This window comes from Pseudophryne corroboree, chromosome 1 (genome assembly GCF_028390025.1).
Source record: "Pseudophryne corroboree isolate aPseCor3 chromosome 1, aPseCor3.hap2, whole genome shotgun sequence".
NCBI classification, from domain to species: domain Eukaryota; kingdom Metazoa; phylum Chordata; class Amphibia; order Anura; family Myobatrachidae; genus Pseudophryne; species Pseudophryne corroboree.
In genome coordinates, this window is record NC_086444.1 from 787470705 (window position 1) to 787494826 (window position 24122).

General features: G+C 48.2%; 1 protein-coding gene across 4 annotated transcripts in view; it reads left to right on the plus strand.

Annotated features, from left to right (window-relative positions):
• The window catches only part of BDH2 (3-hydroxybutyrate dehydrogenase 2), a 74647-nt gene that overhangs the window by 34851 nt on the left and 15674 nt on the right, over positions 1-24122 (plus strand). For all 4 annotated transcript variants that reach the window (XM_063918196.1, XM_063918205.1, XM_063918215.1 and 1 more), the window contains 3 exons: positions 2124-2232; positions 8807-8867; positions 22996-23109. In XM_063918196.1, coding sequence (XP_063774266.1) covers positions 2124-2232; positions 8807-8867; positions 22996-23109 — 284 coding nt within the window. The remainder of the gene's footprint in view (positions 1-2123; positions 2233-8806; positions 8868-22995; positions 23110-24122) is intronic.

Below are 24122 nucleotides of genomic sequence, written 5' to 3' on the forward strand. Positions count from 1 at the left end.
TATAGTGTATGCCCACCTTAATGCTATGTACACATGCTATCCCATACGATACAATATCATATGGTATTGTAGAAGATATTGACACACTACAAACGATGTCTAGAAACAGTCACCACTGGAGTTCAAAACCACACAATATCACCTCATCAAGACTGCATGCAGTCCAACGTACGACGTCGCGTGGGAGTGCGCATCGTACGTCGGATCATGCATACACATTATGCAGTATCATTTATGACTGAACAATATTCTGATTGTGAACAGTATTGCATAGTGTGTATGCAGCATAAGAGTCTCTGTGTTTGTACCAGAGGAGTCCTGTCTTTGTATCAGTCAGTGACCTCCATTAAATCTTTTGTTAGAGTCCATTATGTCTTTGATTGCTGCAGACCGCTTAGTCCTGTGCAGAGCAACAGAGCTGGAAGGCGAGGATCCCTGAATTGGAATCCAGGGACTAGTAGAAATACCACACCGCCGCCAACTGGAGATCACCTCCTGATATAAAGACGGCACTCCTCTGGTATCGGACACCAGCAAACCCCTTCCCCCCAGTTATCTACTACCTGAAGGCTGGACACCTTAAAGCTACAGCAGCTACCTATCACAACTGGTCACAAGCGCGGTGCATCCCAATATCATGTATGGCACTGAAAGGACAGTGATGAACAATGATGATTCTAGGATTATTATTGGGACAGATGGAAGGTGACCACTGTCGTCTGTAGTCCTCTTTGAAAGCACCAGCAGGCTGTATTGAAGCCAGAAGGTGTTCAGTAATTTGAATGACAAACCTGTCGCTCAATTCTTACGCTAAATGACAGGATCAGCTTGCGTGGAGACCTCTTTAGTGTGCTTTTTGTACTTGGTCAGTATTGTAGTCAGTGTTCTCCCCAGGCTTAAAGTTTCGGGCGGTCCACCCGGCAAGAGATGCCATGCCACCCGGCACTCTTGGACTCAGAGTTCTCTGACACCCGGCACTCTCACTAATTAGATCTTGTTGCAGGCGGGCACTGATTCCGGACGGACCGGCCGATGTGAAGATCATATGATTGTGACACGGCCGAGCTACGCCGACGTCCGTATCGCATGATTTTCCCATCGGGCCCTCATCCAGAATCAGTTTCCATCTGCAACAAGGTGAAGGTGAGAGTTACGGGGGTCAGAGGACGGACTCCTTTCACTAAGGTCAGTGTTGTGGGAGGCAGGGGGTGGGCGTGTGGCCTATCACAGTGCAGGGTGAGGGTGAGACATAGACAATGGTTATATCAGAGTCTGAAATAAATAAGCGAGGCTGTGGAGGGAGATGAGGTTGTTATGAATTTTATTGTGTATTCCATTGACCTTGGAAAAAATAATTATCGTATATTGCCTGTTCAAATAAATATTTCTCATTTTACATACAGTATTAGTCGCCAGTACACATAACAGATAAAAGCGGAGGAGTATTAGGAGGTGGTAGGTGTAAAATGCACTATTACCATCGCTATTTATCACTTACAATGATCTTCTGTATGTATGAAAGCACATACCATAGAGAGAAATTACTTTTCTCTATATTATCTGATAACATGTAACAATTTCGTCTTGTGCCCATCTAACGATTTCGTATGGTGACGGAAAATTATCTAGAAGTATGAGGTATTACCTGCAAGAATGTGTACATACCTGCGGGTGCTGAGATCTCAGATTGCCCAGTAGAGCCGGCTAGGAGGTGAGACACTAGGCTAATGATGTGGGGACTGGCAGGGATTGCCAGAGGGGAAGGTTTTCAGTCCCCCACTCAGGCAGATGAGCTGTTACTGGTTCACCTTGGTATAGTGACAAAGCAGGAAAAGCTGTAGCAGCACAGTCAGTAGAGCTATAATACAAATACATCTCCCCTAAAGTTAGGCCAAAGATCAATAAATGATACAAAACATTGTATTGGAGAGCCACGTTTTCAGTAAGGCTCTGCTGTGATGCTTTTCACCAGAAGGTAAATTAAGTTATCAACATGCCAATCTGACATTTGTTATTAGTATTACCTGTTGAAGTGTCTTAACCTTGTCGTACAGTACATATATGTTTTGCCAATATCTGAAATTGCATTCTCCTTCTGATGACATCTATTGTTGGTCTTTCAGCTTTGTCCACCATGGAACTATTCTGGATTGTGAGGAGAAAGATTGGGACTTCACCATGAATATTAATGTACGGAGCATGTATCTCATGATCAAAACATTCCTGCCAAAAGTAAGGGAGTATTATTTTTCTGTATTTGTCTGTGCTGACTGTTGGGGCAATTCAGATGTGGTTGGAGTAGTGTTGTATGCAGCAAAGTATTGATTATCGGTACTTTGTTCATGTTCAGGACCTGTTCTGCGCACGTGTGAACGTGTCCTACGACGACAAACGCAGATCGGCATCAGACTGTCAGTGTGATGTTTTGGGGCAGGGAGGGTTGCGTCAGCCTCCGTATTTCAAACAAAGGCGTGTCGTTGCAGAGGTGGGAAGAGGCCCAGATCTCCGTACGAGGGCGTAGATTTCTTGGCCTGTAGGTAGCAGCGGCCGGCTTGCGCGATCCCGTGGGTCATGTAGCCAGCCAATGGTGTCTGAGATGATCCGTTGGCGCAGCTCGGATCAGTAATGCAGCAGGAAACATGACTCCTAATGCTGCATTACCATAATAGTGCCATCACTGCTGCTTCCATGTACGCAGCGATAACTACTCCAACCACATCTGAATGAGGGCCAGGATGTGCAGTCTTACATTCATTTAAATGGCTCACAGAGTTCTGTGCATGGTCACCATTTATTTTAGTTGGGGTTTTTTTCCGTACAGTGTTTACATATAGAAGATTAACCTCTACTGTCAGGCAAAATGTTGTACTTGAGTCTGAGGTCAGTATAATGCCTCTCAAATTGGTTTGTCATTTACATTTTCATGTAAGCAACAGTTGCTTCAAGTCAGCATAAAAGAAACTTAACTGTATAAAGCCATCGTATAATAATACTTTTTCTCTGACGTCCTAGTGGATGCTGGGAACTCCGTAAGGACCATGGGGAATAGCGGCTCCGCAGGAGACTGGGCACAAAAGTAAAAGCTTTAGGACTACCTGGTGTGCACTGGCTCCTCCCCCTATGACCCTCCTCCAAGCCTCAGTTAGATTTTTGTGCCCGGCCGAGAAGGGTGCACACTAGGGGCTCTCCTGAGCTTCTTAGTAAAAGTTTAGTTTTAGGTTTTTTATTTTCAGTGAGACCTGCTGGCAACAGGCTCACTGCATCGAGGGACTAAGGGGAGAAGAAGCGAACTCACCTGCGTGCAGAGTGGATTGGGCTTCTTAGGCTACTGGACACCATTATCTCCAGAGGGACCGAACACAGGCCCAGCCTCGGAGCTCGGTCCCGGAGCTGCGCCGCCGGCCCCCTTACAGAGCCAGAAGCAAGAAAGGGTCCGGAAAAAGCGGCGGCAGAAGACATCAGTCTTCAACAAGGTAGCGCACAGCACTGCAGCTGTGCGCCATTGTTACTCAGGCACACTTCACACTCCGGTCACTGAGGGTGCAGGGCGCTAGGGGGGGGCGCCCTGAGCAGCAATGTAAAACACCTTGGCTGGCATAAATACACCACATATAACCCCCAGGGCTATATGGGTGTATTTTAACCCCTGCCAGAACTCACCAAAAAAGCGGGAGAAAAGGCCGCCGAGAAGGGGGCGGAGCCTATCTCCTCAGCACACGGGCGCCATTTTCCATCACAGCTCCGCTGGAAGGACGTCTCCCTGACTCTCCCCTGCAGTCCTGCACTACAGAAAAGGGTAAAAAAGAGAGGGGGGGGCACTAATTTGGCGCAGTTTGATACTAACAGCAGCTATAAAGGGAAAAGCACATTTTATAGTGGTATTCCTGTATATATAGCGCTCTGGTGTGTGTGCTGGCATACTCTCCCTCTGTCTCCCCAAAGGGCTAGTGGGGTCCTGTCCTCTATCAGAGCATTCCCTGTGTGTGTGCGGTGTGTCGGTACGATTGTGTCGACATGTTTGAGGAGGAAAATGAGATGGAGGCGGAGCAATTGCCTATTATACAGTTGTCACCCCCTATGGAGTCGACACCTGAGTGGATGAGCTTGTGGAAGGAATTGCGTGACAGTGTCAGCTCTTTACGACAGACAGTTGACGACATGAGACAGCCGGCTACTCAGCTTGTGCCTGTCCAGGGGTCTCAAACGCCATCAGGGGCTTTAAAATGCCCGTTACCTCAAATGACAGACACGGATACTGACTCCAGTGTCGATGATGAGGAGACAAACGTGACTTCCACTAGGGCCACACGTTACATGATTGAAGCAATGAAAAATGTATTGCATATATCTGATAATACAAGTACCACTAAAAAGGGTATTATGTTTGGTGAGAAAAAACTGCCTGTAGTTTTTCCTGTATCCGAGGAATTAAATGAAGTGTGTGATGAGGCGTGGGTTTCCCCCGATAAAAAACTGATAATTCCTAAAAGGTTATTGGCATCGTACCCTTTCCCGCCAGAGGATAGGGCACGTTGGGAAACACCCCCTAGGGTGGATAAAGCGCTCGCACGCTTGTCTAAACAGGTAGCACTACCCTCTCCTGATACGGCCGCCCTAAAGGAACCTGCCGATAGAAAGCTGGAGAATATCCTAAAATGTATATACTCTCACACGGGTGTTATACTGCGACCAGCAATCGCCCCAGCCTGGATGTGCAGTGCGGGCCTGGCGTGGTCGGATTCCCTGACTGAAAATATTGATACCCTAGATAGGGACAGTATATTACTGACTATAGAGCATTTGAAGGATGCATTTCTATATATGCGTGATGCACAGAGGGATATTTGCCGACTGGCATCAAGAGTTAGCGCGCTGTCCATTTCTGCAAGAAGAAGTTTATGGACGCGGCAATGGTCAGGTGATGCGGATTCTAAAAGGCACATGGAAGTATTGCCTTATAAGGGGGAGGAGTTATTTGCGGTAGGTCTATCAGACCTGGTAGCCACGGCAACTGCTGGAAAATCCACATTTCTACCCCAGGTAGCTTCTCAACCTAAGAAGACGCCGTATTATCAGGCGCAGTCCTTTCGGCCCCATAAGGGCAAGCGGGCAAAAGGCGCCTCATTTCTGCCCCGTGGCAGAGGGAGAGGAAAAAGGCTGCAACAAACAGCCAGTTCCCAGGAACAAAAGCCCTCTCCCGCCTCCGCAAAGTCCTCAGCATGATGCTGGGGCTTTACAAGCGGACTCAGGCACGGTGGGGGCCCGTCTCAAGAAGTTCAGTGCGCAGTGGGCCCACTCGCAAGTGGACCCCTGGATCCTTCAGGTGGTATCTCAGGGGTACAAATTGGAATTCGAGACGTCTCCCCCTCGCCGTTTTCTAAAGTCTGCTTTACCGACGTCTCCCTCAGACAGGGAGGCAGTATTGGAAGCCATTCACAAGCTGTATTCCCAGCAGGTGATAATCAAGGTACCCCTCCTACAACAGGGAAAGGGGTACTATTCCACACTATTTGTGGTACCGAAGCCGGACGGCTCGGTGAGACCAATTTTAAACCTAAAATCCTTGAACACTTACATACAAAGGTTCAAATTCAAGATGGAGTCACTCAGAGCAGTGATTGCAAACCTGGAAGAAGGGGACTATATGGTGTCTCTGGACATCAAAGATGCTTACCTACATGTCCCAATTTACCCTTCTCACCAAGGGTACCTCAGGTTTGTGGTACAGAGCTGTCACTATCAGTTTCAGACGCTGCCGTTTGGATTGTCCACGGCACCCCGGGTCTTTACCAAGGTAATGGCCGAAATGATGATACTCCTTCGAAGGAAGGGAGTTTTAGTTATCCCTTACTTGGACGATCTCCTGATAAGGGCAAGATCCAGGGAACAGTTGGAAGTCGGAGTAGCACTATCTCAGATAGTGCTGCGCCAGCACGGTTGGATTCTCAATATTCCAAAATCGCAGCTGATCCCGACGACACGACTTCTATTCCTAGGGATGATCCTGGACACAGTCCAGAAAAAGGTGTTTCTCCCGGAGGAGAAAGCCAGGGAGTTATCCGAACTAGTCAGAAATCTCCTAAAACCAGGCCAAGTCTCAGTGCATCAATGCACAAGGGTCCTGGGAAAGATGGTGGCTTCTTACGAAGCAATCCCATTCGGCAGATTCCACGCAAGAACCTTCCAGTGGGATCTGCTAGACAAATGGTCCGGGTCGCATCTTCAGATGCATCAGCGGATAATCTTGTCACCAAGGACAAGGGTGTCTCTCCTGTGGTGGTTGCAGAGTGCTCATCTTCTAGAGGGCCGCAGATTCGGCATTCAGGACTGGGTCCTGGTGACCACGGATGCCAGCCTGAGAGGCTGGGGAGCAGTCACACAGGGAAGAAATTTCCAGGGCTTGTGGTCAAGCCTGGAGACATCACTTCACATAAATATCCTGGAGCTAAGGGCCATCTACAATGCTCTAAGCCTAGCAAGACCTCTGCTTCAAGGTCAGCCGGTGCTGATCCAGTCGGACAACATCACGGCAGTCGCCCACGTAAACAGACAGGGCGGCACAAGAAGCAGGAGGGCAATGACAGAAGTTGCAAGGATTCTTCGCTGGGCGGAAAATCATGTGATAGCACTGTCAGCAGTGTTCATCCCGGGAGTGGACAACTGGGAAGAAGACTTCCTCAGCAGACACGACCTCCACCCGGGGGAGTGGGGACTTCACCCAGAAGTCTTCCACATGATTGTGAACCGTTGGGAAAAACCAAAGGTGGACATGATGGCGTCCCGCCTCAACAAAAAACTAGACAGGTATTGCGCCAGGTCAAGGGACCCTCAGGCAATAGCTGTGGACGCTCTGGTAACACCGTGGGTGTACCAGTCAGTGTATGTGTTCCCTCCTCTGCCTCTCATACCCAAGGTACTGAGAATCATAAGAAGGAGAGGAGTAAGGACTATACTCGTGGCTCCGGATTGGCCAAGAAGGACTTGGTACCCGGAACTTCAAGAGATGCTCACAGAGGACCCGTGGCCTCTACCTCTAAGAAAGGACCTGCTCCAGCAGTCTGTTCCAAGACTTACCGCGGCTGCGTTTGACGGCATGGCGGTTGAACGCCGGATCCTGAAGGAAAAAGGCATTCCGGATGAAGTCATCCCTACCCTGATCAAAGCCAGGAAGGATGTAACCGTACAACATTATCACCGTATTTGGCGTAAATATGTTGCGTGGTGCGAGGCCAGGAAGGCCCCTACAGAGGAATTTCAACTGGGTCGTTTCCTGCATTTCCTGCAAACAGGACTGTCTATGGGCCTAAAATTAGGGTCCATTAAGGTTCAAATTTCGGCCCTGTCGATTTTCTTCCAAAAAGAACTGGCTTCAGTTCCTGAAGTTCAGACGTTTGTCAAGGGGGTACTGCATATACAGCCTCCTTTTGTGCCTCCAGTGGCACCTTGGGATCTCAATGTAGTTTTGGGGTTCCTAAAATCACATTGGTTTGAACCACTCTCCACTGTGGATTTAAAATATCTCACATGGAAAGTGGTAATGCTGTTAGCCCTGGCTTCAGCCAGGCGTGTCTCAGAATTGGCGGCTTTATCCTATAAAAGCCCTTACCTAATTTTTCATACGGACAGGGCAGAATTGAGGACTCGTCCTCAGTTTCTCCCTAAGGTGGTTTCGGCGTTTCACTTGAACCAGCCTATTGTGGTACCTGCGGCTACTAGGGACTTGGAGGACTCCAAGTTGCTGGACGTAGTCAGGGCCCTGAAAATATATGTTTCCAGGACGGCTGGAGTCAGAAAATCTGACTCGCTGTTTATCCTGTATGCACCCAACAAGCTGGGTGCTCCTGCTTCTAAGCAGACTATTGCTTGTTGGATTTGTAGTACAATTCAGCTTGCACATTCTGTGGCAGGCCTGCCACAGCCAAAATCTGTAAAAGCCCATTCCACAAGGAAGGTGGGCTCATCTTGGGCGGCTGCCCGAGGGGTCTCGGCTCTACAACTTTGCCGAGCAGCTACTTGGTCAGGGGCAAACACGTTTGCTAAATTCTACAAATTTGATACCCTGGCTGAGGAGGACCTGGAGTTCTCTCATTCGGTGCTGCAGAGTCATCCGCACTCTCCCGCCCGTTTGGGAGCTTTGGTATAATCCCCATGGTCCTTATGGAGTTCCCAGCATCCACTAGGACGTCAGAGAAAATAAGAATTTACTTACCGATAATTCTATTTCTCGTAGTCCGTAGTGGATGCTGGGCGCCCATCCCAAGTGCGGATTGTCTGCAATACTTGTACATAGTTATTGTTACAAAAATCAGGTTATTTTTGTTGTGAGCCATCTTTTCAGAGGCTCCTCTGTTATCATGCTGTTAACTGGGTTCAGATCACAGGTTGTACGGTGTGATTGGTGTGGCTGGTATGAGTCTTACCCGGGATTCAAAATCCTTCCTTATTGTGTACGCTCGTCCGGGCACAGTATCCTAACTGAGGCTTGGAGGATGGTCATAGGGGGAGGAGCCAGTGCACACCAGGTAGTCCTAAAGCTTTTACTTTTGTGCCCAGTCTCCTGCGGAGCCGCTATTCCCCATGGTCCTTACGGAGTTCCCAGCATCCACTACGGACTACGAGAAATAGAATTATCGGTAAGTAAATTCTTATTTTACACCCATTAAAACACAGGTTTGATATTATAAACCCTTTTGAGAGTCAATGAAGCCAAGTAAAGATAATAAATCACATAAATATAATGACCTCATGACCAGCCATCTAAAAATTCTCATAGGGCCTTAAGTTCAGTTCTTCGTATGTTTTCTAGATGCTCGCACAAAAGTCGGGGAACATTATCAACATGTCTTCTGTAGCCTCCAGCATTAAAGGTATGTTTGGCATGCTTCATTGGAAATGTTCTGTTTATAGTTAAGAAATGTAAATGTGTAAGTAACTATGGGTCTGATTCAGAGGGGGGGACAGGGCATTCGCCCTGTGCAGGTTTTTCTGCTTCCCAACTGCATTACTATGCACAGTATATGCAGTGTTTCAGCCCCCCATTATATACTTGCGTGCAAAGGAATGTGTACATCCTGAGACACCTACTTTCAATGCCCATGGACGGTGTAAATCTGCCGGCGGTTTTAAATACGCTATAATTAGCGCATCATCTCTCTCACCATTGGCACTTACACCAGCCTATGGCAGGAGCATTATCTCCTCTTGGACTCCGGCTAAACATGGCCTCTGTGTCTACGGTACTGCATCTGAGAATGCAGCCACTGAAGTGACACATCTGTGACAATTTCATGAGATGACCTTTTATTGCCTTTATTTCAGTCACCCCCCAAGGAACATCCATGATTTTGCCCTGCCATACCTAATGCCCGCAATCCCATAAGTAACTGCGTACAGAGTTATATAGTCAGGGAAACACATGTGCTATAGGGACTTTCGGGACTTCATGCGCAGTAGCAGATAATTGCCCAAGTGCACAAACATCAGCACTGCGTCCACCATCTATCACTGGGAACAAAAAGAAAGCAAGGTACTCAGGGCCTAATTCAGACCTGGTCGCAAAATCAAAATCTTTCTCTAATTGGCAAAACCATGTGCACTGCAGGGGAGGCAGATATAACGTACAGAGAGAGTTAGATTTGGGTGGGTTATTTTGTTTCTGTGCAGGGTAAATACTGGCTGCTTTATTTTTACACTGCAATTTAGATTTCAGTTTAAACACACCCCACCCAAATCTAACTCTCTCTGCACATGTTATATCTCCCCCCCTTCAGTGCACATGGGTTTGCCCATTAAAGAAAAATGTTGCTGATGTGATAAGGTCTGAATTAGGCTCTAAATGGGAATCGGTTTTGTGGAAAGGAGATGACTGGCTGGTCTGTCGGTAGACTTTAAGAACTATAATTAAACTGAGAGTTGATTAAAAAATTCACTGGTTCTTCAAAGGATCCGCAAGATAAAAAGCTAGTAAACCATATTGGTATGATAACTTGCAACATAGGAAACCGCTTCAGCAAAAGTATACATTATAAAGGATTCAAAATATATTTAGGGTGAACAGTATTTTAACTGCATAACAAAATGTTTCTGACTTTGGCTGCCACTACTTGACATTGCTACCTGGGCCTGATCCAGATGTAGTTGGAGTTGCTATCACTTCTGCATCGGTTCACTCAGTCACAGAGGCCAGGGAAACTTTATCCTACGACGGAGATCCCTGATCCTCTAAATGGTGGTGACACACCTCCTTTTTTTTTTTTTTTTTCACAAACGGAGGCCGTCGCCATACCCCAATGGCATCCTACAGGTCCTGCGCATGTGCAAAGTACCAAAAATCTGTACTTTGCGACAATAAGCGCACCTCCAACCACTTCTGAACCAGGCCTAGCTGTTAGATATTCTGAGGCATTCTACAGTAAAACTGTGACGTTATTCAATGTATTTACTCAGCTAAGCACAATGTTATTAATAACTTGCAACAGAGGTATAATGTTTTACTTTGGTTAGATTACATCCGGACTTCAAATGAGTTTTTATGTATGCTGAAACACAATTTCTCTGATGAAATCAGTAGGATAGAACTTGCCAACAATTACAATCATCATGTGAAACCCCTATGCTAAGCATTGTAATGGGGTATCTTCTCTTGGTAAAGACGCACGTTCTCAGCCGCAGTGGTTGTGCTTTGGGTGGATTGGGTTTAGAATGGGATATGACCTTATTTGCAACAAATTCAGAGGTGGATGCAAATTTGACGTGCGACATTTGTACATGTATGTGCGAATAAGTCTGAATTGGTATACCATGTGCTGTGATGCAGCGGCCAACGCTTTTTCTCACACCAAGTTCTCTTGCAACTTTGAATGTATGTAAAACTAATTCCTGTGTGGTTAAAGTTGCAGCCCAGCATCTCTGGTACACTGCGAATGATGTTTTGCTGCATCTGCAATGTAAGATGCTAAATTTAAAGAAAAAGACACTACAATACACGTCTTGGATCAGTAGTAGGCATTCTGTCACTCAGGATGCCAGCGGACCGAAGGCCGACGCCGGAATTACGACACACGTCTGAATACCGACGCTGGAATCCTAAAAGCTGGCATCTCAAACATCAGTGCCGTAACTAGACATTTTAGCGTTGTGTGCAAGAAACAGCATCAGCCCCCCCCCCCCCCCTCCTTCCCTATTTAAAAGACGGCCAGCGCAAAAATATAGGTGTGTGGCTTTATGGGGAAGGAGTGTCGCCAAAAATAATACCAATTTATATTACTCTGCACAGTAGTCCCCATTATTCAAATTAAGCCGCACAGTAGCGCCACCACACCAGGAAGAGCCCCTTTTACACATTACGTCAGGCAGAGTCCCCGTCAGGGGATGTTATATATGTTACATTATGTTTCAATAAAGACTGTCCCAACAAGCGTGTTCTGACCCTCAAAAAGTAATCAGTATGTCCCACAAATATATACTTGTAAAGTTCAGATGTAAATTTTCATTCTCCACTTCATTTCTAGGGAGAATTAAATAGGATTAACAAGTAATATGGCCCTCTGTAAAATATTCAACCATAGTGGTATCCCAATGATTGCAAATCATACAGTGAGGTTTCTCACAAAAGTGTAGACACACCACTGTTTATTTGCCTTCACATCTGTGCGCTCAGTTGGAGTCCCAATATGTTACCTCCAAAATACTATATAACACTATAACAATTAAATAGTGAGTGGAAATAGGACATTCAGTCACAGCGCTCATAAAAAAACTCAGCCCTGTTCACATGTGTTGGCATGTAGTACAGACACAGCTATTAGGGACTGGCACAGTGTGACTGGGAGCAGTCAGGGCAGCAGTCACGCTATGATGACAACTGCCTGGAACTGCTTACCTCCTCCTTCCAGCATAGTTACTGCTGGGCCTGTGCTCCATGTGATTGCTGCCATAACCACCTGCAGCACCCCCGATAAGAAGCTGTTGCTGATGTAGGGCTCCGGCTGGCCTCCGCTCACCAACTTACTGTTCTTTCCTGTGATACATGCAGGGGTTCCTGCTGGTGATGCAGTGGGAAGAAGAATGAGGGAGGTGATGTTAGTGCTGGAGTCAGGGTACAGCTTCCGGGCAAGACTACTGCTCTGTTACCCAAAATTTGCCCCTTAAAGATTATGACATCACTCATCCGTGCCGCACAAGCATCACATTAGCACTAGAGCCGGATCAGTGGGGAATATGGGTGGCTGGGTGAACTGGGAGTAGGCATGTATAACACACACACAGACTGTCCCCAACCAGTCCCTATATACACACACACAAACACAGCCTGTTGCCCACCAGTCCCTACACACACACACACACACACACACACACACACACACACTCACACACACACACCCTGTCCCCTCCAGTCATCACCCTGTTCCCCACCAGTCCTTTTATATTTTTATATATACATATACACATACACACACACCCTGTTCACCATCAGTCCCTACACACACACAGCCTGTTCCCCACCAGTCCTTATACATACACACACACACAGCCTGTCCCCGCCAGTCACCACATGCACACAGCCTGTTCGCCACCAGTCCCTACACACACACACAAACACAGCCTGTCTCCACCAGTCCTTAAATACACACACACACACACACACACACACACACACACACACCCTGTTCACCACCAGTCCCCATACATACATACATACATACACACACCAGGTTCCCCCTCCAGTCCCTATACACACACAGCCTGCCCCCACTAGCCCCTACACACACACACACACACACACACACACACACACACACACAGCCTGTCACCCCCCCCCCCCCCCACACACACACACACACACACACACACACACACCCTGTTCCCCCCTCCAGTCCCTATACACACACAGCCTGCCCCCACTAGCCCCTATATATACACACACACACACACACACACACACACACACACACACACACACACACACACACACACACAGCCTGTCACCCCCCCCCACACACACACACACACCCTGTTCCCCCTCCAGTCCCTATACACACACAGCCTGCCCCCACTAGCCCCTATACACACACACACACACACACAGCCTGTCACCCCCCCCCCCACACACACACACACACACACACACACACACACACACACACCCTGTTCCCCCTCCAGTCCCTATACACACACAGCCTGCCCCCACTAGCCCCTATACACACACACAGCCTGTCACCCCCCCCCTCACACACACACGCACACACACACCCTGTTCCCCCTCCAGTCCCTATACACACACAGCCTGCCCCCACTAGCCCCTATACACACACACACACACACACACACCCTGTCACCCCCCCCCCACACACACACACACACACACACACCCTGTTCCCCCTCCAGTCCCTATACACACACAGCTTGCCCTCACTAGCCCCTATATACACACACACAGCCTGTCACATCCCCCCACCCCCCACAGTCCCTATATACACACACACTGTCTGTCCCCTCCAGTCACGGCACACTTTACCTCCAGGGTGCATGGCAGCAGGAATAGTGAAAAGGTGAGAGCACACCTAGCAGGTAGGGCTGCACACAATCTGCCCAGGACCCAGGCCAAACGGGAGCGTGGCGTAATCGCGGATCTCCGTGACCACGCACCCTTTTTAAAAACATTTCCGACCCATAGAGCAGGCACCTCCAGCTGACCTGATTGGGAGAGGAGATCCGGTAACGCAGGCAAGGACCTGCAATGCCCAGCACTGCAGCACATAAGTTTAGGTCAGGTGCTCCTCTCAAGCTGGGCCGGCCTGGGGGCATCACCAACAGATGTTGCTGGGCGGAGTCTCCGCCTTGCTTCCTCGGGGACTTCAGCAGCAGTCAATTGTGAGGGGCACTGCTGTGGCTTCAGAGTTCACTTCCCCCCTCCTCATCCCCTCACTCCGGCGGCAGCAGCCACCGCACACATCACAGGCGGCTTGTAGTGAGTCAGTATGACTCATTACAATGCCGCAGTCTTGAATGGAGATGCGGGTAGTTGCGCCCTCAGGGCGACTGCGCTGTATGCCAGGCACACCTGGCACACACGTAGTTACGGCCCTGTCGAACATAAGTATCAGGTGTTGGTTAGGGTTAGGCTGCTGGAAGGGAGGATTAGGTTTAGGCTGCGGAAAAAGAAGGTTAGGGGGAGGCAATGTAGAAGACTAGAATACTATCCCTAGAACTGTCGGGATCATGGCCATGGTGATGCCGGGGTTGGTATTCTGACCACTAGCATTCTCGGCGCTGGGATCCCGTGCCGAGCATCTCGCCCCATATGGTGTATAGAGGATAGGTGTATGAGGACACATCTCTATCACATTCTGCTTGCTTGATAATCCATGTGTTGATTGCTCAGTCTAATCGACTGCTGCCTGTGTGTGGATCGCCTAAGGGTCATCTTATTCCCCTATTAAAAAGTATGGAATTAGTACAACAATGAAGCTAATTATGTTCTGCTGACAGTTATTGATAAATGTTTAACAATGCTGTTCCCCTTGTTTATTTTACATTTATTGGCACTTGTTATAAAAATTGGAGTCTATTGATGTTTTTGGGGATCTTCTCAGTCGCAGGGAAGCCTTGGGAACGTCCCATCCAGCCTGGGACACACCAGTGACAACTGACTTAGCATTCATATAAATCAGCACTGGGTAACAATTTTCCCTTGTAAAATTTGTTCTCATCTATTTAAAAGTTCAGACCGTTTTCTGATTAACTAACTTGAATATACTGGAGTTATACAATGTATGCTTGAGTTATGGTAACGTTTCTTGGTAAATGAGGTCTGGGGGGTGGGGGTGGGGGGGGCGGCGATTAAATACTACGGGGCAGATATATTAAGCCTGGAGAAGTGATACAGCAGTGATAAAGAAGTGATAAGTGGAAGGTGATAACGCACCAGCCAATCATTACGGGTTTGTAAAATGACTGTTAGGAGCTGATTGGCTGGTGCATTATCATCTTCTTTATCACTTCTCCAGGCTTAATACATCTGCCCCAATATATGGAGTGATAAAATACATACACTGAACGTGCCAGCTGCAATTCCTGGACAATAAGTAAATCAATAGCATAGTAGAAATCATAATAATCATTATTTATATAGCACCAGCATATTCTGTTGTGCTTTACAATTGTGAGCAAAACCGTAATAAATTGAGACTGGGTAGTAACACAGACAGACATAGGGGGTCATTCCGACCCGATCGCTCGCTGCTGTTTGCAGCGCAGCGATCGGGTCGGAACTGCGCCGGCGCATGCCATACGGTTGTAGGCCATCGTTCCCTAGCGATCACCTCTGCCTGACTGACAGGCAGAGGTGGTCGCTGGGCAGGAGGGGGCGGCACGGCGGCGTTTGGCCGCTGTTTTGGAGGGCGCGGTCCGGCCAACACAGGCGGGGACGGACTGTGCGGGAGGCGGGCTGCGTGACGTCACACGCAGCCGCTGCGACCAGGGGCAGCGGCGAGTAACTCCCGGCCAGCCGCAGGAGCTGCGCTGGCCGGGAGTTACTCAGCAAGTACAAAAGCATCGCCACTGTGAGATGCTTTTGTACTTTTGCGGGGGGGGGGGGGGGGCGGACAGACATGCGGGGCTAGCCCTGTACTGGGCGTCCCCCCGCATGTCTGAGAACTTGATCGTAGCTGTGCTAAATTTAGCACAGCTACGATCAACTCAGAATGACCCCCATAGATAAGAGGGTCCTGCTCGCAAGCTGACAATGTATACAGAAATAGGAGTTTGATACATGAGCACTGTGTATGACTAAAGTCCTGTAGCCCTAAATGGGAGCAGGTAATGAGTGTGATGAGAGACGCAGATCTTGCATAGAATGGAGGGGTCGAGTTGGAGACACTATTGGGGGAATTCAGTTGCTGGCGTTGGGTGCGAATTGTCATTGCCGCAGCATTTAAATGCTGGCAACAGCACCCTATCTCGAACCTCTGCCTGCCTGGCCAAATCCTGAATACGCACAGACGTGCTCCTTACCCTATTGAAAAACATTTTGTGGAGAAAACCAGGCTAGCTGGTATATTCAAAATAGATTGTATGGATGAAAGGCTATGTAAGAAGATGTAATGATGTCCCCAAGATGCAATTGAAGATCCGGGTTATTTTCCACACTGGAGAGTGCTTTTAGTGAAGCAACTAAAAGAAAAAAAATTCAGTCTAAGCGCGGGAACACTCAAAGGCGCATGTGTGGCCTTGCGGTGTGAGAGTATACATGGGGCTCACCCATAGTAAGTGTGTCTCTTGTTTTTTTCGTTAAAATGTAAATGTTGTATTACCATTATGCCTAGGTGGAAAGCAAGTAAATTCAAATTTATCTAGCATCCATAAGAGCTACTGGGGTTTACTTAATACGTTGGGGTATAGAAGGGGTCCAAAGGAACCTGTGCACTTTACATTTCTTCACTGGCTGTGCTGGCTCCTCCCCTCTATGCCCCCTCCCACAGGCAGTTTAGAAAAAAAGTGCCCTCAGGAGAGGATGCACATATCTGCAGCTTCAGAAAAATGTCTTCAGCTTCTTTTAAACTTTGTTATTTTCGGTTTACTGTCTGGACAACAGTATACCTGCACCGTGGGAGTTAAGGGGGGGAGGCGGGGGCGGTTACTGGTCTCTGTAAGGCATCAGAACCGCTTCCCCGCTGCAGGATCACCGTCCTGAGAGGTTGTTTGTTCCATTGGGCACTGCGCCTTGGCGGTCACAATCGCAGCACGCTGCACACCCTTAACATAGTCTGAAGGTGAGAAGAGTGGTGAGTACAAACTGATTCTTGGTGCGGCAAAATGCGGGGGCGCCATACGGGACCCTCCACGGGGGGACCCGCTGTAGCTCCCCTGTATACGCTGGCAGCTGTAGTGTAAACTAGCAGCGTCTGTGGTGTTTGCACCGTGTAAGGAGACTTTGCCAGAATAAATATTCTATGTAGCTCCGGCGGCATTACAGGGGGCGGTGCTTACTCAGAGCGGGACCAGCAGCATTTTGGCGCCATCCTCTGCACAGCGTTGCAGCAGCAAGGACACACAGCTCCTCCAGGCACTCCGGGATATACAGCAAACTGGTACAGGGGTGTATAACAAGGGAGAGCCGCTATTGCACACAATCTGGCGTCCTACATAGGGCATATTATCCAGTTTTCACTGTGTTATAAATATATTCAGCCTGCAGTCTTTCATAGTGTGACAGGCTGGGGTGTGCTGTATCCCTCTCACTCTGGGTCTCCATCTCACACGCAGTAAGGGGCAGGCTTGCTATTGTACGTGTGTGTGTGTGTGTGTGTGTGTGTGTGTGTGTGTGTGTGTGTGTGTGTGTGTGTGTGTGTGTGTGTGTGTGTGTGTGTGAGTTAGTGTTGTTGCTGTCATTGGGTGTAGTATGGTATGCCAGCGGCCGGGATCCCGGCGGCCAGCATACCTGCGTCGGAATCTCGACCGCCGGCATGCCGACAGCTGGGCTAGCGCAAAAAAGTCCCTTGCGGGCACGGTGACGCGCGTACCTTCAGGAGGGTTGTGGACCCCCAAGAGGGAGAATAGGTGTCGGGATCCCAACAGCTGGCATACTGAATACCACCCCTGTCATTATGGTCAAGAACGATGTTTGCAAGGTTTGTCACATCAGATTCTCCCCTTCTACCGCTGGTTCACTGTCATGCGACCAATGCAGTCCGTATTCCCAAGTAGGTGTGGAGACTTGGGGGGGGGGGGGGGAGTGTCCAGAGCCATCCTGGCTCGGCGCCATTAAACCTATGATGGCGGATATATCTTCCCAGCTCAATGCTAATAAACAAACAACACTTCAACTACAACAGGCTGTTGCAGACTTGGCTGATGAAAGGCAGATTCCCTCCAGTAGTTCACTCCCCACTTAAACGTGGACTCCCTGGTCTATTCTCAGACTCTGATGAGGATATTCAGGAGGAGGGGGAGGAATTGGATCCTGATATAGAAGATTCCATTTCCATACAGAGTATTGAGACCCTCATTCTTGCTATCAGGGATGTGTTAAAAATCCCCTTGGAAGACGCTGCTGCTCCGCTGTCATTCTTCCTAGCACAGAAAATGCTCAGTATCACTTTTCCTGATTCTTCAGAACTAGATGAGGTTTTTAAACAAGCCTGGAAAAATCCTGACAAAAGATATCAGGTTACCAGGAGGTTTTTACGCTCTCCCATTTACACCGGAAGGTAGGAAACATTGGGAAGAACCCACAGCAGTAGATGTCTCAGTCTCCCGCCTCTCTAAGAAGATGGTATTGCCTGCCCCTGGGTCTTTTCAGCTCAATGACCCTGGGGATAGGAAAATAGAAACTACACTGAAGTCTATTTACACAGCGGCTGGCATAGCACAACAAGATACTTGGTTGCATAGGGAGAGGAATCCGTAGCAGGAAAAAATAAGTAATAATGCCACTGTATAGGTCATTGGTACAGCCTAATCTGGAATACTGTGTCCAGTCTGAAGACCCCATATCCAGAAGGATATAAATACATTAGAGAGTGTACAAAGAAGGGCAACTAAAATGGTGCATGGTCTGCATCACAAAACTTATCTGGAAAGGCTAAAAGATCTTAACATATATAGTTTGGAGGAGAGAAATGAAAAGGGGGACATGATAGAAACTTTCAAATATACCAAAGGTTTTAACAAAGTTCAGGAAGGAAACAGTCTTCAAAGGAAGAGAGGTATTAGAACTCTAGGACATACACTGAAACTGGAGGGAGGCAGGTTCAGGGGAAATTTAAGGAAAAATTACTTCACAGAAAGGGTAGTGGATAAGTGGAATAGCCTCCCATCAGAGGTGGTAGAGGCTAAGACTGCAGAGCAATTTAAACATGCTTGAGATAGGCATATGAATATCCTTACAAAGAATTAAGGTTCAAAAAGGGTTGCGATTACCTAAAGGATAAAAAAAAGGGGGCAGACTAGATGGGCCGAGTGGTTCTTATCTGTAGTCAAATTCTATGTTTCTATGTATGACCTGTGATTGCAGGTTGCTGGATGTCTCATGCCATCCATATCTGGGCGAATCAAATTCCGGAGGGCCTGGCATGGGATATGCCTTTGGTCACTACGGTTACCCTCATCAAACACATGCTGTGTGACTCTCTCAAGGAGATAGGCACTATTAATGCTAGAACTACCACCATGGCAGTGTCGGCGCGCAGAGCATTGTGGCTGCGTCAGTGGATTGCGGACGCGGATTCCAAGCGCAGTGTGGAGTCTCTCCATTTTTCAGGAGAGTGGCTCTTCGGGGTTGAGTTGGATACATGGATTTCTAAGGTTACAGTAGGGAAATCCATGTTTCTCCCCTCTGGGGCCCCGCTGGCTAGGTGTTCCTACTCGGGGCCAACTACCCAGTCCTTTCGGTCCTCCAGATTCAGATCTAGAGGCAGAGGTGCCTCCATTGCGGCACGAGGCACCATAGGCAAGATGAGAAAACCAGCTGCTGCCATTTTCCCAGGAACCAAGCACCAGTTCAGCTTCCACTCAAGTCCAGCATGACGGTGCCTCCCCAACCCGAGGGGTTCTCGAGGTGGGAGCTCGTCTGCATCACTTCAGCCGCAACTGGGATGGCTCTGCCAGGATACCTGGGTGAGGGATCTCATTTCCCAGGGTTGCAAGCTGGAATTCGACAGCGCTCCTCCGCCATGATTTTTCAAATCAGGCTTACCATCTTTGGAGGATACACGAGTTACGCTGCAACAGGCCATTCTAAAGTTGGTCCAGTCCCAGGTCATTGTTCCCATACCACTACTACAACAGGGAAAGGGTTACTACTCCAACCTGTTTGTGGTACCGAAGCTGGACGGTTCGGTAAGTTCCATTCTCAATCTGAAATCCTTGAACCCTTACCTCAGGGTTTTCAAGTTCAAGATGGAGGCCTTAAGAGCAGTGATTGTGGGCCTGGAGGAATGGGAGTTCATGGTCTCTCTGGATATAAAGGATGCTTATCTCCATATCCCAATTTGGCTGACACACCAGGCTTACCTGCGTTTTGCCCGGTTGAACGATCACTACCAGTTCCAAGCACTACCCTCCGGCCTCTCCACAGCTCCGAGGGTGTTCACCAAGGTGATGGCGGAAATGATATCCCAACTCCGGGTTCAGGGGGTCAATATTGTCCCTTATCTGGATGATCTCTTGATAAAAGCAAGATCCAGGGAACTGTTACTGCTTCATATAGACCGCACTATCCAACTTCTGTCACACCATGGGTGGATCCTCAACTTCCAGAAGTCCCACTTGGCGCCAACCCAGCAGCTCCTGTTCCTGGGAATGTGGCTGGATACCGTGTCCCAGAAAGTGTTCCTCCCAGAGGACAAAGCAAAAACATTTCAGGAGATGGTACGGTTAGTCCTACGGCCTACTCGGATTTCCATTTATCTCTGCATAAAGTTGTTGGGGTAAATGGTAGCCTTCTACGAAGCAATTCAATACGGCAGGTTCCATGCCAGAACTTTTCAATTGGATCTCCTGAGCAAGTGGTCCGGATCACATCTTCAGATGCACCAGATAATTTGTCTGTCACCTCAGGCCAGTATCTCCCTCTTGTGGTGGTTGCAGTTTTGGGATTCAGGATTGGATCCTCCTCACGACGGAGGATGGAGAGCTGTCACCCAAGGGGCTCGGTTCCAGGGCAGGTGGTCAGCCCACGTAGCCTTTCTTCCGATCAACATTCTAGAACTCCGGGCGATCTACAATGCTCTGCTTCAAGCATCTCCTCTGCTCCTGGATCGGCCGATCCAGGTTCAGTCAGACAACGCCACGGCCGTGTCCTACATAAATCGACAAGGAGGGACAAAAAGCAGAGCCTGCATGTGAAAGGTATCAAAAATACTCTTCTGGGCAGAACAAAATGCAAGGGTGATGTCCACAAACTTCATTCCGGGGGTGGACAATTGGGAAGCGGATTTCCTCAGTCGCCAAGATCTACACCCGGGGGAGTGGGGTCTCCACCACCTGGTGTTTCAACAGATCATCGATGTGTGGGGCCACCCACAGATAGACTTGATGGCTTCTCGCCTCAACAAGAAGCTTCCCTGGTATTGTTCAGGGACCCTCAAGCGAAGGCAATAGACGCGCTGACGTCTCCTTGGCCTTATCGGTTGGTTTACCTATTTCCTCCGATTCCGTTGCTCCCGAGAGTGCTCAAACGAATCAGGAGTCAGGGAATCCAGGCAATTCTGATTGCCCCGGATTGGCCTCGGAGGGCGTGGTACGCAGATCTTCTGGATATGTCCGTGACGGACCCTTGGCATCTACCACTGAGAAAAGATCTTCTACAACAAGGTCTGTTCGTCTACCCGGACTTACGATGACTTCGTTTGATGGCTTGGAAGTTGAGCAGAACATCCTAGCTCGCAAAGATCTTTCCAAAAAGTTTATTGCGACCATGGTTCAGGCCAGAAAGCCTGTAACTGCAAAACACTATCATATCTGGAGGAGATATGTCTCCTGGTGCGAGGAATGCGCTTATCCGCCTGCTGAGTTCCACTTGGGACGTTGGTATGGATAAAGGCTTATGTCTGAGTTCCATTAAGGTCCAGATTTTAGCCCTCTCAATTTTCTTCCAGAAGAAATTGACGGTATTGCCAGAAGTTCAGAGCTTCTTGCAGGGAGTTCTCCACATTCAACCTCCTTTTGTGCCGCCCACGGCACCCTGGAATTTAAGTGTGGTGTTGGACTTTCTACAGTCTTCTTGGTTTGAACCTTTGGTGACGGTAGAAGACAAGTACCTCATGTGGAAGACTGTGATGTTGCTGGCCCTGGCTTCTGCTAGGCGTGTCTTAGAATTGGGGGCCTTATCTTGTAAAAGTCCCTACTTGGTCTTTTATGAGGACAGAGCTGAGCTCAGGACTAGACAGCAGTTCCTGTCGAAGGTTGTCTCTGCATTCCACTTGAATCAACCGATTGTAGTCCCATCCAGTTCTGGTACATCTGATCCTCCGGAGTCGTTAGATGTTGTGACAGCCTTGAAGATTTATGTCAAGAGGACGGCCCGAATCAGAAGACTGAGTCCTTGTTCGTGCTATATGATGCGCAGAAAAAGGGTTGCCCTGCTTCTAAACAGTCCATTGCTCTTTGGATTAGGTTGACTATCCAACAGGCCTATGTGTCGGCAGCCTTACCCGTTCCACAGTCTCTGAAGGCCCACTCTACAAGATCAGTGGGGTCTTCCTGGACGGCTGCCCATGGAGTCTCGGCCTTGCAACTATGCCGGGCTGTTACCTGGTGAGGGAAGAACACCTTTGTGAAGTTCTACAGGTTTGATGCCCTTACCAAAGAGGATACCCAGTTTGGACAGGCGGTTCTGCAGACATCTCCGCACGTTCCCGCACGTTCTGGATGCTTTGGGACGTCCCCATCATATTAAGTAAACCCCAGTATCCCTTATGGATGCTAGAGAATACGGGATTTTGATAACTACCGGTAAATCCCTTTCTCGTAGTCGATAAGGGATACTGGGCTCTTGCCTCAGTGCGTTGACTTTTCTGCAGGTTTTAGCTTTTCAAAAGTTACCTGTTCAGCTGTTGCTGTTTTGTTCCAGCTGTTGCTGGTTGTTTTATGTTATGGTGTGCTGGTTTCTGAATCTCACTACTCCTTGTTGTTCTGTTCTGTTTCTCTCAAGTATGTCCTTTCTCCTTCAGGCACTATTTTACTTAACTGCCTGTGGGAGGGGGCATAGAGGGGAGGAGCCAGCACACCCAGTTGGAGAAATTTAAAGTGCACAGGCTCCTTTGAACCCCATCTATACCCCATCATATTAAGTAAACCCTAGTATCCCTTATGGACTACAGAGAAAGGGATTTACCAGTAGGTATTAAAATCCCGTTTTTCTCCCGTGCAAAGCTGGGCCAGCTCGCTAGTAAGAATACACTTTGTTTTTGCAGTAAATGACATTTTGCCAATAGTTATTACATTTATACCAGTATTTAATGTGTTGTGTTTTGTTTTGTCTTTCTCTTTTAGGAGTAGTAAACCGATGTGTTTACAGCACTTCAAAGGCAGCAGTAATTGGTCTGACTAAATCTGTTGCTATAGATTTCATTGAGCAAGGCATTCGGTGTAATTGTATATGTCCTGGTGAGTAAAGTACAATGTTGACCGCAGCAAGTGTTTAAACATTAATTTATTAAGTTATTTATATAGTGCACACATATTACACAATGCTTGTACAGAAACTTTGTCTGCCGTTCATATCATCCCTGCCCCCAGTGGATGTTGATTCCCAGCAATGCCAAGGCCTTAGTTTGTATGTTCTTCCTTTTGTATGTGTGAATTTTCTCAACTGAGCATGCCAATATAGCTGCGTCACCCAGTGCTTATCTATAATGGGTGCAGCCCTACTCCCAGAACAGGCTTCTGCAAATATGTCGTTTTTTTGTGTTTTAATAGGAAGAAAGGTGCCATGAAAATAAAAATATATATAGTGTGTGTGTGTGTGTGTATACATTTTATAGACTAAGTCTCCCATAATCAAAATTCTGAAATACCAATTTCTTCTTCAGGGTCCATGGTCTCCACAATGTTAACCTTGGGGTATGGATGGTGTAGACCAGGATCAGGCACTGAACAGCAAAGCTTTGAGTCTCCCAGGATGCACTGGGTCCCTCTCCCTTCATACCCCGCCCATAGCTCAGGCTCTTCAGTTTTTGTTTGGTGCCAGCAGGAGCTGGTCACACTGAACAGTGGGGCTGCATCATGCATCCCAAGTTTTAAGAATTTATTTTTCACTTTCTATTTTTACTTTTTACATGAGCATACAGTGCTTGGCAGCCCAGGTGACACCAGCTCTGATGCTCCTTTGCCCCCACCAGCACTGCGACACAAGCCATGGCTTCATGATTTTGGCGGGACCCTGCCACCTTCTACTAGCAGAGGCACACAGGGTCGCCCCAGACTGCACCTGGAACCAAGGGGGACAAGGTAAGGCAGGTTCCAGCTTGCGGGAACTGTCATAACAGCAGTCCTATGACACCGCTGACGTGATACCAGACCACTGCATGACCTTGGGACCCACTAGACCACCAGAGCTTAACGTTACTGGCGCTGGGGACTCAAATTACAGGCAAGGGAACTGGTGGTGGATATAAGCA